Source organism: Podarcis cretensis (assembly GCF_951804945.1).
Source record: "Podarcis cretensis genome assembly, chromosome: 6".
Lineage (NCBI taxonomy): Eukaryota > Metazoa > Chordata > Lepidosauria > Squamata > Lacertidae > Podarcis > Podarcis cretensis.
The window spans coordinates 3,321,422-3,338,174 of NC_137175.1; the positions used below are offsets into that span (position 1 = coordinate 3,321,422).

The window sequence follows — 16,753 nt, forward strand, 5'->3', positions numbered from 1 at the left end:
CGAATGTGAAAACAAAGGCAGGAGGAGTGTCTTGATGAAGCAGATCAGAGGCCCATCTAGTCCCCCCCCCCCTTCTCTTTCCAAGGTCAGCCAACCAGATTCCTCAGGAATCTCTCAAGAAGTCCTGACTGTGATGAATGTGAATCTCTTGCTTCTCTCCAGCATCCGCTACACAGAGAGAGCTACATTGTCTCTGACCATACAGGTTCAATTTAGCTGCCATGGCTAGGAAGAGTTAACAGACTCCCAGCCCTCTCCCTGAGGTTGCTTCACCCCTTCTTTGAAGCCACAAAGTTGACTCAGTTTCAGTTTGCTGTCCACTATAACCTCTAATCATTCTCGGAAGTCCCACTGCTGAGCTGGTTGACGGTTATTCCCTGGCACGATGACAAAACCAAAATTACTGGCCGTCTCTGACCGGAGACGAGCAGCAGCTTATATTACAGTTCTTAGGACTCATCTTGACTTCTGCCAGTCCCACCACTTTCCCCCAGGAAAACCTGATCTTTACCACTGGATCAGAGCCAATGTCTATCGGGTTTTCCACGGACTGATGTTTGCTCCGATTCAGCAGTAAAGAGCAGGTTTTCCCTGGAGAGGCAGTGAGGCAAACAGAAAACAGCTTGGACCCGTGCCTAGAAAACACAGGGGAAGTGGAAAACCGCTCAGACCCATGCTTCCTAGGACCAGGACAAGAAGAAATGTGGGCAAGCCCATAATATGGAAGTATAATGTGCAGATGTTAAAACAGCCTCCCCCAACCTGGTGCCCTTCACGTGCTTCAGACAACATTTCTCATCAGCCTCAGCCAGCCATGGTGCAGCTGGGTAATTATGGGCCCTGGACTTCACGGACTTAGCTACACACACACACACACACACACACACACTCTAGACAGCCATGTGCATTATCCCGTAACATCTTGGTTCTGTGTCCCAGATACATTAGAGCAGAATACAGAGATGTTAAGTTTGCCAAACTTGTGAAAAGCAAATAAATCCTCAGTTCACAAGCAGTTGTCCATTTTTGTGTGGGTGTATTCTGCAAAACAACATTCTGCACACAATAACAGTGGTGGATTTGTACTGGACCGTCTACACATAATTCCAATTTGGCAATTGTTCTGCAACGCTTCCCCAATGTAACGTCATTATTGCCATTTGCTATGGTTTGCTATTGCCTTGTGCTACGGTGCAGGGGCAGACTTTGGTTTTTCAAATTTCAGCAGTGTCCTGCACAAGGCCAAAATCTGGCATGCCCCAGCTTCTCATTTTCTGTTCCACTCATGCTATGTCATAGATGCAGCACCCTGGGGTGTCTCCCACTTAGCTTGGCACCTAGTGCGGGGGAAACAGTTGCGCTGCCCTAAATCCACCTAAAGAACCTTTTAATGAGGGTGAAAGAAGAGAGCGCAAAATATGGTCTGAAGCTCAACATCAAAAAAACGAAGATCATGGCCACTGGTCCCATCACCTCCTGGCAAATAGAAGGGGAAGAAGTTGAGGCAGTGAGAGATTTTACTTTCTTGGGCTCCACGATCACTGCAGATGGTGACAGCAGTCATGAAATTAAAAGACGCCTGCTTCTTGGGAGAAAAGCAATGACAAACCTAGACAGCATCTTAAAAAACAGAGACATCACCTTGCCAACAAAGGTCCATATAGTTAAAGCTATGGTTTTCCCAGTAGTGATGTATGGAAGTGAGAGCTGGACCATAAAGAAGGCTGATCACCGAAGAATGGATGCTTTTGAATTCTGGTGCTGGAGGAGACTCTTGAGAGTCCCATGGACTGCAAGAAGATCAAACCGATCCATTCTGAAGGAAATCAGCCCTGAGTGCTCACTGGAAGGACAGATCCTGAAGCTGAGGCTCCAAGACTTTGGCCACCTCACGAGAAGAGAAGACTCCCTGGAAAAGACCCTGATGTTGGGAAAGATGGAGGGCACAAGGAGAAGGGGACGACAGAGGACAAGATGGTTGGACAGTGTTCTTGAAGCTACGAGCATGAGTTTGACCAAACTGCGGGAGGCAGTGGAAGACAGGAGTGCCTGGCGTGCTCTGGTCCAGAGGGTCACGAAGAGCTGGACATGTCTAAATGACTAAACAACAACAACAAATCCACCTCTGTTATAATGCAAGAAGCAAAACCCAGAATATTTGTGGTAGGAAAAGTTACAAGCAGGAAGTTGTGGGACGTGAGCTATGTGGAAATGAAGGACTATGCCCTCCCTAAAACCTCTGCCGGAGCGAAACAGTACAGTTGTACCTTGGATCTCAAACGCCTTGACTCCCAAACAAATCAATTCCTGAACAATCAAAACCCGGAAGTGAGTGTCCCGGTTTTCAAATGTTCTTTTGGAACCCGAATGTCCGATGCGGGTTCTGTGGGTTCTGTGCTTTGGTTTCTGAATGTTTTGGAAGTCTAACAGACTTCCAAATTAAAACTTCCACAATGAAAATGGCAGCCTGAGTGGAGTCGTGCAAGTCAGCTATGCTTCATATACTGCAATATCTCACTTCCAACTAAACATCAGGAAAAACTTTCTGACAGTAAGAGTTGTTCAACAGTGAAACGGTCTGCCTTGCAGTGTAGGGGGTTGGACTAGATGACCCTCGGGGTCCCTTCCAACTATAATTCCATGATTCCCAAATACTACACTTTTCAGTATATCAGCTCAATACAGAATGATACGTATCTGAGATCAAATAGCAACGCTTGGCAGGTGAGTCCCATTTTTCGGAACAAATTCAGTTCACTCCAGCACCCTGTGAGAAAATAGGCACTGTAGCCATTCGGCACGTATGGTTAGAGGGTAAGGATCTCCTTACTACCCACCTAGCAAATGCATTTTTAAACATTTAAGTTGCCCCAAATCTATATATTTTCCTGTGCACCATACAGATCTGCCTTTCAAATACTATAATTTTCAGCCTTTCAAACCAGTCTATTGTGTTGGAGATAGGGGACATTGTACAGGAGAGGGTTAATGGGGCCAGAGGCATTGCTGAAACCTCCTTACTAGATGGTGGCAAAGTCACAGAGCATCTTTTGTTAGGGAGACTGCTAGCTTTCAATGGGGAGTGGGTGCTTTCTAAATGGCTAGGAAATCCCTGGAGGCCCTAAAGGATCTTACGCAGTCTTCTTCCCCTCATCCCAGCTAAGAATGATGTAATCTGTAGACTGCTTCCAGATTCCCACTATTTTGCAGATGGGATTCAATTGCATAATGGCAAAGTCAGGTTACACAACGGATCTGACACTCTTGTGCCTCAAGCCTGCCTCCCTAAAAAAAAGGGGGGGGGGATTTTGCTGTAAGCAAAGGGGAAATGCAATGCAAATATGAGACAGCAATTGATGTGAGGGTGTGTACATAACCTCTTTGCAACCCAATCAAAATGAATTATCAGTCAACAGCAGGCGTTATACAACCTCCCTGCAAACTTTGTGCAACAAGTCAGGATGAATGTTCAATAAACAGTTTGTCTGGAAGTGACCTCCGTCTGTGATACAGCTGAAAGGGAGGGAAAGGAGACAGGCAGCCGTAGTTTGGGGGAGAAAGAGAGGATCGGGAGATATAGGGTTGTGTCTCACTCTGGAGATCCGATGTGAAACCATGAAGTCAGCTATCTGTTGGCGAATTATGCTGCAACTTCACCTTTGCCTGCATATAACGCTTGCTAATAAAATATTACAAAACACCATGAGCTTCCAGTGATCTGGAAAAAGAAAAGAAACCCACACAAGCACTGTGTCTCTGGGCAGCCTCCAACTTCTCACCTTGTGGGAAACTCAGGGCAAGCATAATAACAGGCTAGCAGTACGATTTCCATGCAAAAGCAAGAAAGTGGCACTTTCAGATGGCAGCAGTGGCAGAGCTTAATTTGAGCCAGGATATCACCAGGGTGCATATCATTAGGTCGTAGTTTATTTCTATGCTACTTATCTGCCAAAAGGCTTGTATGCCAACCCATGCCTTCTGAAATGCCCTCTTCTGCACAGCTGTTAAGGATGCAAGAGTTTTCTCCTCTTTCACACTTCCCCTGCAATTTGCCCTCTTTTTTGCAGTGTAAAGGAGCAGGCATAGGGCGTCATCAGTGCATGTGCAGAGGACTTTTCCCTTACCACCCTGTGATCACAACCAGTCTGCCAAATGTCAAGGGGTTAGAGATAAATGCTTCCATGGCATGACTGGGGTTGCCACCATTTCCCCACCTAGCAGGTTTCCTGTCCTATGCCTTTAAGAACTGCACATCAGGCAGAAATTCAACAGGTCAAGCCTTTCCCAATTTGGAGGGGCTGCAGGAAGCTAGATTACACCTGTTGAATTTCTGCCTGCTGCACAGCTTCTTAAAGGCACGGGGCCTGTGTAAACGCAAGGTCTGATCCGCGAACAGGTCTAAGTCCCAACACCTCTCACTTGAGAAATTGTGAACTGAATGGGACAGGCTTCCTCAGTCTCGGCCCTTCAGATGTTTTGAGACTACAATTCCCATCATCCCTGACCACTGGTCCTGCTAGCTAGGGATCATGGGAGTTGTAGGCCGAAAACATCTGGAGGGCCGAGGTTGAGGAAGCCTGCAGTAGGAGATAGAAATTTGGACGATTTGCATATGGCCCCCTTGGGAGATGAGATAGAAAACCCAAATTGTCCTCACCCAACAATAACACAATGTGTGACATTTTAATGTACAGTCATACCTCGGGTTAAATATGCTTCAGGTTGAGCGTTTTCAGGTTACTCTCCGCGGTGACCCGGAAGTAACGGAGTGCGTTAATTCCGGGTTTCGCCGCTCGCGCATACGCAGACATTCAAAATGATGTCACACGCATGCGCGGAAGCGGTGAAACACGACCCACGCATGCACAGACACGCAATCACATGTTACGTTCTACTCAGGATGCGAACGGGGCTCTGGAACGGATCCCGTTCACATCCAGAGATACCACTGTATTTTTAATCTTTGTTGGAAACCGCCCAGAGTGGCTGGGGAACTCAGCCAGATGGGCAGGGTACAAATAAATTATTATTATTATTATTATTATTATTATTATTATTATTATACTTTAAATAACTCACAATTTGCTGCCTTTTGTGGTGCACAAAATTGGCTGCCTTGGGTACAAAGTCGTTGGAAAGTAAAGGTGCTTAGGTTTGCCAGATCCTCACCTGAAGTTCCTTGTTGCTGTTTAAAATAACCCCAGGTGGTAGTGTACTTATTCAGCTGCTGCCTCATTCCACAACTGTTCTGCTCACTCCCACCTGCTATACAGGACGAGTTCTGCTCAGTTCTACTCTTGCCCTACCCAAGTGGGAGGCAGAGGCACAGCATGTGGTCAAAGCACTGGCAGAAGTTTAGCTCCTGCACCACTACAATCAGGCCCTGAACACCAAAGAGTTGCCACACATGCAGAAGACAACAGCACGTCTGGACCTTTAACAGCTGAGCAGAAGAGGGACTCTCAGCAGGTGCAACTTGCATTGTAAGCCACACTCAATGAAATTTCCTCTTCTGTACAGAACAACCGTGGGGAGTCCTGTCCTCTTTTGCATCTTGGCACCTTATGGACAGAAGAGCACAAGAAGATCCTACTGGATCACACCTTGGACCTATCTAGTCCAGCGTCTTATTCTCACAAGGACCAACGTGAGGCCCCAATGGGGATTCCACAAGCAAGACCTGGGCACTGCAGCAGCCTCTCTCCTCCCTTGCAATTGGTATTCAGTGGTATATTGCCTCCAGCTGTGGAGGGAGATGGTAGCCATTGTGGCTATCGGCCTGGATAGCTCAGTTGGCTAGAGTGTGGTGCTGATGACGCCAAGGTTGCAGGTTTGATCCTCAGGGTCCCTTCCAACTCTACCATTCCATGATTTTATCTTACGATACGATAATCTTTATTGTCATTGTCCCATACAGAACAACAAAATTGAGAAAAATCTACATAAGACATTCAAAACCCAACAAGCCTGCTATCCCAGCTATCCCAACCTGGTTAGAAGAAGAAGAAGAAGAGTTTGGATTTGATATCCCGCCTTTCACTCCCTTTAAGGAGTCTCAAAGCGGCTAACATTCTCCTTTCCCTTCCTCCCCCACAACAAACACTCTGTGAGGTGAGTGGGGCTGAGAGACTTCAGAGAAGTGTGACTGGCCCAAGGTCACCCAGCAGCTGCATGTGGAGGAGTGGAGACTCGAACCTGGTTCCCCAGATTACGAGACTACCGCTCTTAACCACTACACCACACTGGCTCTCACCACACTGGTTAGCCCCCTAAAAACTCTGATACCCCATTTTTAAACACAATATACTCCCATACAGACTCCTTACAAGGCGTTTAAAACCAAAATCGCATTTGGGTAGAAACTTTTTCTCAGGAGGCTAGTCCTAGTCTTTATAACCTTGTATCTTCTTCCAGAAGCTGAAGGAGATCATTTTCGGGGTGCGCACTATCCTGCACTATCTCTGCAGCTTTCTTAAGGCACCTGGAAGCGTAGATTTGATCCAAGGTGGGAAGAGTGCACCCAATTATTCTCTCCGTCGTCTTTACAACCCTGGACAGTATTGTTTTTTCCCTGACCGTGCAGCTCCCAAACCACACACAGAGACCATAAGTTAATACACTCTTAGTAGCCATGTGAAGTCACAATTAGCTGTGCAGCCATCCTTTGCTGCATAAATGTGCATCATTATTTGCAAGATCTGCTTAGAGTGTACTGTTTGGGTTTTGCAGAAATGTAAACTAGGAAGGAAGGGAGGGAGGGAGGGAGGAAGGAAGGAAGGAAGGAAGGAAGGAAGGAAGGAAGGAGAGGGGTGTGTGTGTGTGTGTGTGCGCGCGCGCAAAGGATAGCATGAAAAAGCAGATAAGGACTGGAAGGAAAAGGCAGCAAGCTGTGCAAAATACTTATTTATTTATTTTGTGGAAGCTCTTCCTACAGCACAGTCCTAGGCAGGTTTACTGATCTCATTGGGCCTCACCCCCTAGGAAGTGTGCACAGGACTGCAGCCAGCAAGCCCCCATTAAGTTTCCAAGTCTTTGACAACCAAGGGCTACAGCTCAAAGCAACCCTTATGAACTCTCACACGGATCTCTCATGTATGTGGACAGGGGGTGCTTGTTCCCACCATGAAATGCATGTCTGGGAGAAACAATTCAGAAGCGCTTGATCTGTGGAACTGCACGCAGATTGACCAACCCTTCAGATTTGCTCAGGGTTGCTGCCACAAGACGCTTTGGCATCCCAGGGAACCTCTGTAGTTGCTTCGAATGGCCCATGGTGGATTCTTGCTCATGGCCCATTTGTTCCAGCTGGGCCCGCAAAGTTTCAAGAGCTCTTGAACTGGATAGAGACTCCCGTACAGCTGCAACCTGGATCTACTCTCCTTTTTTGTATTATTTCAAGGTACGCTCTGCTTCCTAGCAGTGCCCTTACAAGATAGGTGTCATTCTAAAATGATACATATGCAATCTAAACTCGCAGTCACAATCAAAAAGGTCAATACATACAACCCACAAAATATCAGAGCAATAGCACTAATCCGAATCCAGAGTCAATACTGCCACATAACAGCTATTCTGCATTTGTAAAAAACTGGATCTTTTAGTGGGGCAGCACCTATACTCTGGAACTCCCTGCCTATTGACATAACACAGGCACCTTCACTGTTTAATAAGATATCCAAAATTATAGCTCTCTGCTTTATTTTATGTTGGCAAGAAAGCTCCCCCTGGGGAAATTTTCTCCCCCCATCTATTTAAATTTGGAGTGGCAATGAAGGGAACATGATGTGTCTAGTTCTGGCGCGGCCTCCCCTCTTTAGCCCTGCTCACACACAGCAATTAGGCTTAGCTCCCATTCATGCAAGTGTGAGCTTCCCCCCTCCAGCCTAATTGCTGCAGGAGCATGCAGTTTGGGGGCTGGTGACACCTAGAGAAGGATAATGCTCCTTGCATGCTGCCGTTTCCCCCTTCAAATCACCCTTGCACAGCAATTTGGCTTACAAAGAAAGCTCCTATTCCTCTAAATGGGACCCTGTTTCTAATTCAAATTGCACTCTCTCTCTCTCTCTCTCTCTCTCTCTCTCTCTCTCTCTGTGTGTGTGTGTGGGCTTCTGTAACATTAACCTATTCCCACCCCCTGGCCAACCCCAGTGTGAGATCTAATTCCAGCTAGGATGACAATGTTTGCTTCCCTTGCAGAAGTTGGATTGCAAACTTTCTAGTTCCCTGAGCAACTGAGTATTGGCAGCGGTGTGTGTGTGTGTGTGTGTGTGTGTGTGTGTGTGTGTGTGTGTGTACTGGGGATACGTGATAGGTGAAAAGCACCTGAAAACCTGTGCAGAAATTGTCCCTCAACATCCGACTATGCCTGGAGGATCTTTGTTTCCCTCTTGACAGTTCTACAATGTACATGATGAGAACAGGGCTTTGACCTCTTGTAACAAGGCACAGGGGATCTCCCCACCTTGGAAATCTTATCAGCCCAAGACAGATGCTGACGGGCTCATCATGTTAAGGTGGTTAATTATATCTTCACAAGCACATCACCTTGGTGCTACAGAGGCTTCTGAACGCAAGGCAAGGCAGGCAGACCACCTCTTTTCATGAAAGGCACTTTCCTGTAGGAATTTCCATGCAGCATCTATGAGGATCATTGCATGTGACAATGGCTCAACATCACCTTTTGTTCCAAGGCGGTACCATGGACAGAAAACCTGCCTGTTCAGTGATCAGTCTGCACAGAAGGTCCCACATGAATCAAGCTATATAGGGACATAGGGAACTGCCTTGAAGTGAGTCAGCCCATCTAGCTCAGTATCGCCTTTACACCAGTGTAAAGGGGCAACTGCCCCCTTGGTCGCCTACCCTATAAAAAGCATTACTCAGAACATCAGTTTTCATGACCCACTAAGGAAAATAACAACACAATAATATTCAAAAGCGTGACAATTAATTGCACATTTATTCAAAACCCAATTGAAACTAGTTTAGCTAATTCAAAGTAATTTATGAACTTGATCCAGTGATACCAGCTTCTCAAACTCTGATAGTCATTTGCACCTCCAGAACCCCTCAGCGGCTCCTTTCTCTCTTAGCACCCCACTAGGGAATTCCACTTCCCACCAGGGGGCACCACTGGCCACTTTGGGAACCACTGGTCTACAATGACTGCACGGAGGAATTGTGCAAGGCGTGACTTGGCTCAGGGAGGCTCAACATTAGCCTCTAAGAAAATTCATTTCAGAATTGCAGGCTCCTCACAAATGCAGCCTCTCAGCAACCAGGTAAACCACAAGCACTATAGCTGGTTTTGCATGGAAACAGATTCTGCGATTTTTTTGAAGAAGGAAAAATGTTTCGCTGCAAAATTATGCTCAGGGGCAAGATGCCAGGCCTTGCACACAGGTGCACACAGGTACACATGCACACATGCAATTGCAGAGATGAAATTGGGGAGAGTTTGAGCAAAGCCACCTCCTACCAAGTCAAAGCATGAGTCCATCTAGCCAAGCACGGTACATGCTAGCAGGCAACAGCCTTGCAAGCCAAAGATCCTATGATCAGATGCCAGATATTGAACCCGGTACCTCTGGTGTGCAAGGGATGCCTTTCGTCACAGAACTGTGGCACCAGCCCTAATATCTGCTGCGTACAACAGGCGCCGTCTCCAGAACTGTGCTATAAAGGAGCTTATGAGATGCAAGGGGAGGGGGAGGGGGTCGGGACGAAGCCCAGCCTCCCATTCTCCTCTTCCCGGGCACAGTTCATCTAGCAATAATTCATCACTTCTTAGAAACAACTGTCTACTTCCTGCACCAAATCCAGCCTTGCTAATGGGTTTAGCAAACCGCATTTAACTGGTCAGTGGAGCAAGTGCCACAAATCCCAAGATTAGGAAGAGACTGATACACAGCTCAAGAGCATCAGTGGCCAGGAGGGCCTCTCTGAGAGGGACAGCTTTAATTGGCTTAATGCCCTGCCTGGTGGAGCAGATCAGGGAGGGGAGAGGGCCAGGCTGAAGAATAGAATAGGGGAACTTCTGTACCAATTGCCATGCCTGTTTATAATCCAGCAGTTCAGCGGGTTTATTTGTAGAGATGTGTATAGATGCTAGGAGAGGATATATTTATTTGATATTATCCTTCCTTCCTCACCCTGAGTTCAGCTGAGTCTCATCCCTTTGCAGTTTAAAAGGAAAGCTTTGATAGGCTAATTTTAGCCTTTTAGTTTAAGTAATCCAGGATGCAATAAAGCAGAAGGGATTCTCCTGGTATTCCCCCCCCCCTTTAAAACAATAATCACACACGGGTAAAAATAACATTTACTCTCTCAAAATACTTGTTGAAGAGTAACAGAGAACAGCAGCTTTGTTCAGACAGGCTTAAAATGGTAATCCAGTTACAAAGACATACTTTAGTCTAGCTTAAGATGGTGTCTGAGCACATGCAGATTGCTGGAATGGGGTCAAAGAGCAAAGAGGAAGCAGCCTGGCCAGGTGACAAGATTACAGTATATGTATGGCTATGCCTTCCCCCTAACAGGGCACAGTGGGAGTCTCTCAGAAATTTACAGGTCCCTGAGCTTCAGCTCCTATCATGTGCCTATCTAGCAAGCATGCATTCTTGGTTTGACTGCATTGTAAATATGCCACATAATCAACCCAAGTGGCTTAAAACCAATTCATGCCTGGGCTGAGTGTCACCCACACAAACAATACATTGCCCTGTGCCTGGGCAATCCAAGACAAGCTGAATTATGCAATCTGCACATAGTGAGTAGATTTGTCCAGTTTGTTTTCTTTGGCCTGATTCAAACCAGCTTTGATAGTTTGTAGGAAGGGCCAAGGGTTGTAGAAAGGCACCGAAGCTCTGCCCCCGGCAAACAGGAGTCTCATCCAGCCACTCCTTTGGCTTTTGAGGTTTTGGTGGGTATTGTTTGCCCACTTTCTAGCATAGCTCTGCGGCCACTAAGATATTTTGGACATACAGTGGAGATAGGAAGCTGAATCCAGTGTCTAATATCACATGCTGTGCCCTGCAGATGGTCAGGGTACACACCGTTCTGTTTATTTTCTGACCAGCGCTCCCATGCCAAAGCAGTGGTCTGAGTGGATCCTGCACCAGGGCACACACAGGACCAGCCCAAGGCATTTGGTTGCTTGAAGCAAAGGACCAGATTCCTCCCACTCGCTATTCCATGTATGGAAGCCAACTGGGCTGCCATTGATACTTTGGAGGGGGGCCACATCCTGCACCACAGGTGTGGCAGTAAAACAGATTGGGGGGGGCAGGCCAGGCTGTGTGAAGTAGCTGGGACTAAGGACACCAACACGATTTTCTGAAGCCAGTACATTGTATGCAGACTGAACCCACTAAGTCACAAGAGAGAAGAAATTCAGGAGATTTCAGCCCCTGGGTGCTTCCCTTCCCTTCTCCAGCACCCTCCCAATAAATATCTGGTACTCTGTGCTGAAACCACTTGTAGCAACCTTCATTGCAACTCACTCAAATGCATCACAAATGCTTTGGGGTCTCAGGGTTAAGACCTGCAGCTCAAGTCAAGGCCCAGCTACATCTCCATGCCCAAACTGAATCATCATGCTCCCCTCCCCCCAGTAATTTTCTTCAGCTAGCAATCAACAATTTCCTCCATTCATAACCGACAAGCTGTACTTCATGAATCTGCAACAACTTGAGCCCGTCCTTAGAGCAGCTGAATAATGGTGGGGGGGTGGGGGGGGCTCCTCAACGTCCGAGCAGCACAGAGCAAAACCACAAAAAGCTTTCAATGGTGAGCTGCACAAAAGGAAATCTGCCATAGCCTTTTGCAAGCTCCACACGTGGCAATCCCCAGTGTCAGGGAAAATTCAGACTGGAGCGATGTTGCAAACCGATGAAATCCACTGAGGCTGCATTTCTCCATGAAGAGCACATTCTGCCGCTTTCCCTTGTCAATTCCCCGTGTCAACAGCTGCGATGAGAATGGGCTGGAATCATGAATGGGAGGGGACGTGGCTCGCCTTCTTTTGAATGGGGAGAGGAGCGGCCAAGGAGGCAGAGCTCTGTACCGTATGAAGGATGTGCGCTCTGCGTCCCTCCCTTCTCCTGAGCAAGGCCACGGGCAGCAGGAGCGGGGAAAACACCCACCACATGGCATCCCTGGGAGCCAGACGAGACCTCACCTTACACTGGAGCGTAAGGGCGAGAACTCCCTTCTGCAGCTCCAATTTGCAGCGATCGATGAATAGCTAAGCAGGCTCTTTCAGAAATTCACCATTGTCTCCAGCTCAGCTCCAACTTCCCTTGCAGGAAGATCCATTACAGACCGGTTGTGCCGTGTGGAGGGAGGGAGCTCTGAGGCTCAGGAAAAGGAGAGCTGTATGGAGTGGGCGGGAGGGGGGGGGAAGCGAAAGGTCAGCTCAATAGTCTGGCCTGAGGAAATAGACCTGCCAGGAAATGATCATCTAAGAGCCCTGGAGTGGAGGTGGTTGCTGGAGAGGCATTCAGCGCACCTACTCCATCTGCGCTCTCCCTCTCAAGCCGGCTCCCAGGGGCCTACTTGGCTCCTCCCCGGTCTCAGATCCTTTGAAGGTGGTCTCGGGGAGTGGGCTGTGGATAAAAGGCAGGGGGGGGGGAGAAGAGGAGGGCGGGACGGGTGGGGGGTGAAGAGGAGAGCTCTGGCTGGAAAACACGCGCACAGCTTCTGCCCTCGTCTCCAATTGGAGAGGGCCTTTCATTTCAATGGAATCACAGGCACTGTGACAAACCAGGCAGCGGTTGTCTGAGAGCAGCTCCCATGTAGCAATGATCTGCTAGCCTCAGTTGCTGGGGGGGGGGGGGGCTAGGCATGCCACTCCCCCCACCACTACCAGTGCCAGCAAAAGGAAGCAAACAACGTCTCGGATCAGCCTTCCTCAGCTTGGTGCCCTCCAAACGTCCAGGGCTGCAGCCGACGGGGTTGGGGACGATGTTATGAACAGGACAGCTCACTCTGGTGGATTCTTAGAAAGTCGGAGGCGTGGAGTAAAGGAGGAGGCAGCGCTTCTCAGGTTTCTTCTCAGGTTGGGGACGGTGGAGGCTGCACTGGCCCCCTCCCTCTCTCTCTCTCTCTGCCATGCCTGCCTAACAGGGCTGTCATTGACGGTGAAATATGACTGGGATGCACTATAACCTTCTAACCTTCTCCTCACTCCCTCCCGGGGTGTCTCCTGGGGTGAAGAATCTAATTCTATTTCTGACACCTTCTCCCCTTGAAAGAACCCGTGATTGCCTTGGCCTCCAACCTTTCATTTCATGGGTCCCGTTCCCTCTGGTCAATGAGATGCACGGATACAGTTTAACAGCAGAGACACCCAGTTATGTCATGGCAATCCTTCTCTCTCCTCTCCTTCTCTCTCCCCTCCCCTCCCCCCCCCACACATTGCAGTACCTTAGATAAATCATATTTAGTACAGCACTTAAAACATCTCCACACACAGCACCAAATCAGAGTGACTCCACTGTCGCCTTCCTTTCCCCATTGGTGAGAATTCGTTTAACAAAATCGATGCTGCTCTCCGGTACCAAGCCAAGACTTGGCCCTGAAGAGAAAGAGGGTGCCAATTCCCCTTTAAGCATCCTTGAAGCTGGTCTTGGAAGTGGGATTTGTCCCTCAGACACATAATAGGGACCAGCCAGGTGCTGCTAACCTCCCCGCCCCTGCTCGGAGCCAGATGGTTCGGCAAATGCCTCAGATTTGTTGCCTTGCCGGGCTAAAGGGCTGATAAGTCTCTCTATGTCCAGGAGCCCTTGAAGCCTCAGGCTACAAATTAGAGCTGGGAGGCCTGGCAGAATAAAGTGAATTATGCATTAGATTTCTAGCCCACCTTTTAGGGAGCGTAGCTTAAAGAAAGCACAAGGCTCAATTCCTAGCACCTGGTTTGAACAAGAGAATGGGGAGACGGAGCACCGAGGTTCCCTGGTCTGAATCAGGCCCTTTTGGGGAGAGGGGAAGGAGGTGGGGGTGCTGCTGGGCAGGGCAAGGGGAAAGAGGCAGGGAGGCGGCGGCCGGCTTGCCCAGGAACTGCCGGCGTGCCAGAGGGCTGCATGGCTGCTCTCTTTCCCTCCTGCCACGGGGACGGTTTCCCCCTCCCTCTGGCTCGGAGCCCCCGCCCCCCTCTAGGCCGGCCGCGTCTCCTCTGCTCCCCGAGGTTCACGAGGCGCGGACCCCCACCACCCTAAAACTTCCCCTGATGGCGAGCAGCGCCCGGGGGAATAAGCCGGAGGGCTTCCCACCCACCTACCCACCCCATCCCGATCTGCCTCCGCCCCCCGCCCCGCTCCCCCGGTGCGCACATGGAGGGAGCCCACCGCTCGGCCTGCCTTTTGTGCTCGCAGCCCCCTCCTCCAGCCCCTCGCAGCCCCCCGGGCTCGCCTTGCTCACCTCCAGACCTGGCCGAGTTGCAGGAGGTGGATGAGGGACTGGAGGATCCAGACGCAGAGGCGGCAGCAGCCACCGCCGGAGGAAGCCCGCGGAGAAGGCGGCGGCGGCGGGGGCTGGAGGCCGGCTCGGGCGCTGTCCTTGGTGCTGGCGCTGTCCTTGGTGCTGAAGGCGGCGGCGGGCGGCCCCGGCGAGGCTCGGCTGGGCGCGGAGAAGTCGTAGACGAACCACCTGAAGCTGAGCAGCTGCACGACCAGCGAGGGCAGCAGCACGAAGAGGAGCGTGAGCCCGAAGAAGGAGTACTCGCCGCGCAGGTAGTAGTGCGCGGCCAGCCACAGGTCGCTGGCGCCGTCCGAGAAGAAGACGAGCAGGGCGCCCAGCACCCAGCAGCAGTCCAGCAGGCTGTACTCGCGGCCCGGCAGCAGCAGCGACGACGGGGCGGCGGCGGCCGAGCCCGAGGCGGCGGGGCTGCCCGGGTTGGGCAGCGGAGGGGGCGGCGGCCCTCCTCGACGGGACCCCCGGGCCAAGCTCGAGCTGCAGCTCCCACCGCCGCCGCCGCCGCTCCCTCCGCCGCCGCCACCGCCGCCGGATCCCTCCCGGCGCACGAGCGACGACGAGGCGGAGGCGGCGGCGGCGGCGGCGCCTGCCGCTCCTCCATCCGACTTTGCGGCCATGTTGGAGGAGAGGCGGAGGGAGAAAGGAGGGAGAGACGGAGACTTCCGGATGGAGGGAGAGAGGGAGAGAGGGATGGAGAGAGAGAGAGGGAGGGAGGGAGGAAAGAGGGAGGAGAGTGGCCAGATTGGGGTGGGGGGAGGAAGGGGAGGAGGTGATGGAGGAGAGAAGGTGGGGGAGGGAAGGAGGGAGGGAGGAAGGCAGGCAGGCAGGCGGGCAGGCAGGCAGCGCCCTCTTTCTCCCTCCTCTCTCGATCAGGAGAAGGGGGCGTCTGGAGGAGCACGAGAGCCGCCTCCCTCCGCCCCCCATTCATTCCTCTAACGGCTCATTCACGCGCTCCCTCCGGAGCTGCTTCGGGCGGCGCCCTCTCCACCCTCTCCCTCGCCGCCTTGCAGGGGTCCCAGACCGGCCCTTGCTCTCTCTCCTCTTCCCCACCGCCGGCCTGCCACGCCTCCCTGCTCCCCTCGCCTAATCCTGCCGAAGACTCCCTGCTCCCCTCTTCAAAGGTGGGAGGCAACGGGCCACGGCTCTCCCCCCACCGCCCCAGTCTAGAGCATGCATGATGTTGGAAGGATGCTGCTGGCTGCCCCTCCCACCTCATGCCGGTTCGGAGACTCTTCTATCATTTGGGGGGGGGGGGGGTCTATCTCCCCGTGCAGGTGTGGAGGGCTTGACAAAGGCTAAGAGTCTCCTGGGTGGGGCTCCTGCCGCTGCCTTGACCGTTCAGTTCAGATTGCTGTAGCCCTGGCCACATATGTGCTCGGTGCTGTGCAAATCACACTAGTTTTTCCTCGGAGGTAAGAAGGTTACTGGGGATTTAGCCATTTAAACTGGGGAGCCAGCAGGGTGTCTGGAGTCATCACCGCCAACCCCAATGATTGCGCTGCAACACACAGGGAGGGTAGGTAGGTAGGTAAGTTCTTGCCAATGTTACAGAGAATGCTTGGCGTTGGGAGATTGGACTTCCTCCAGTCTAGGGTTCCTGTGACTTGCACGATGACTCTTTCTGAGGAGACTTCCCTGTCCTGGCTACTGTCAGGTATTTTTGTTGATTGGTGACTACCTATCTTCTCAAGCCACTTCCACCCTGCCTTCATGTTGCCTTAAAAGAGAATTGGACCCGTCCAGGGATGAAAGGGCTATCGCTGGCAACAGTTCATGATGGCTGTGCTCTAAGGCTACTGAGTGCCCAACCGCAGGAGGGGAGAATGCTCTGGTGCTCCATCCTGCTTGTGGGTTTCCCAAAAGAGACATCTAGTTGGCCACTGTGAGATCAGGATACTAGTCTAGATGGGCCATTGACTTGATCCCGCAGAGCTCCTCTTAGGTTCTTATGCTTGAATCCCGTCCCTCCCAATCCCCCAGTGTTTCAGCTGCCTAGCTAGTGTGAAAGGTCTTTAAACATTTGTGGGAACATTTCATGCCCCTTCTTTTTCAAGCGACAGATACATAAATGTCCTTTGAAAAAAATAATACTAGCAATTAGACTGCCTTGCCTTATGTGCCCGCCAAATGCCAGATTTCAAACTCGTACATATGCCCCTTACAGGGTGTTCTCTGTACAGAAATAAATCCCATTGTATTCAATAGAATTTACTCCCAGGTTAAGTGTGCATGGGATTGCAGCCTTAATAATTCTGGCACACCAAGGAGACAGATGATCATT

General features: G+C 50.5%; 1 protein-coding gene across 1 annotated transcript in view; it reads right to left on the reverse strand.

Moving 5' to 3' along the window:
* Window positions 1-15,089, reverse strand: part of XKR7 (XK related 7) — a gene marked incomplete at its 5' end in the record, with an annotated part of 46,325 nt that extends 31,236 nt beyond the window's left edge. Inside the window, one exon of the mRNA XM_079982169.1 lies at window positions 14,419-15,089. Coding sequence (XP_079838295.1) covers window positions 14,419-15,089 — 671 coding nt within the window. The remainder of the gene's footprint in view (window positions 1-14,418) is intronic.
* Window positions 15,090-16,753: the final 1,664 nt, after the last annotated feature.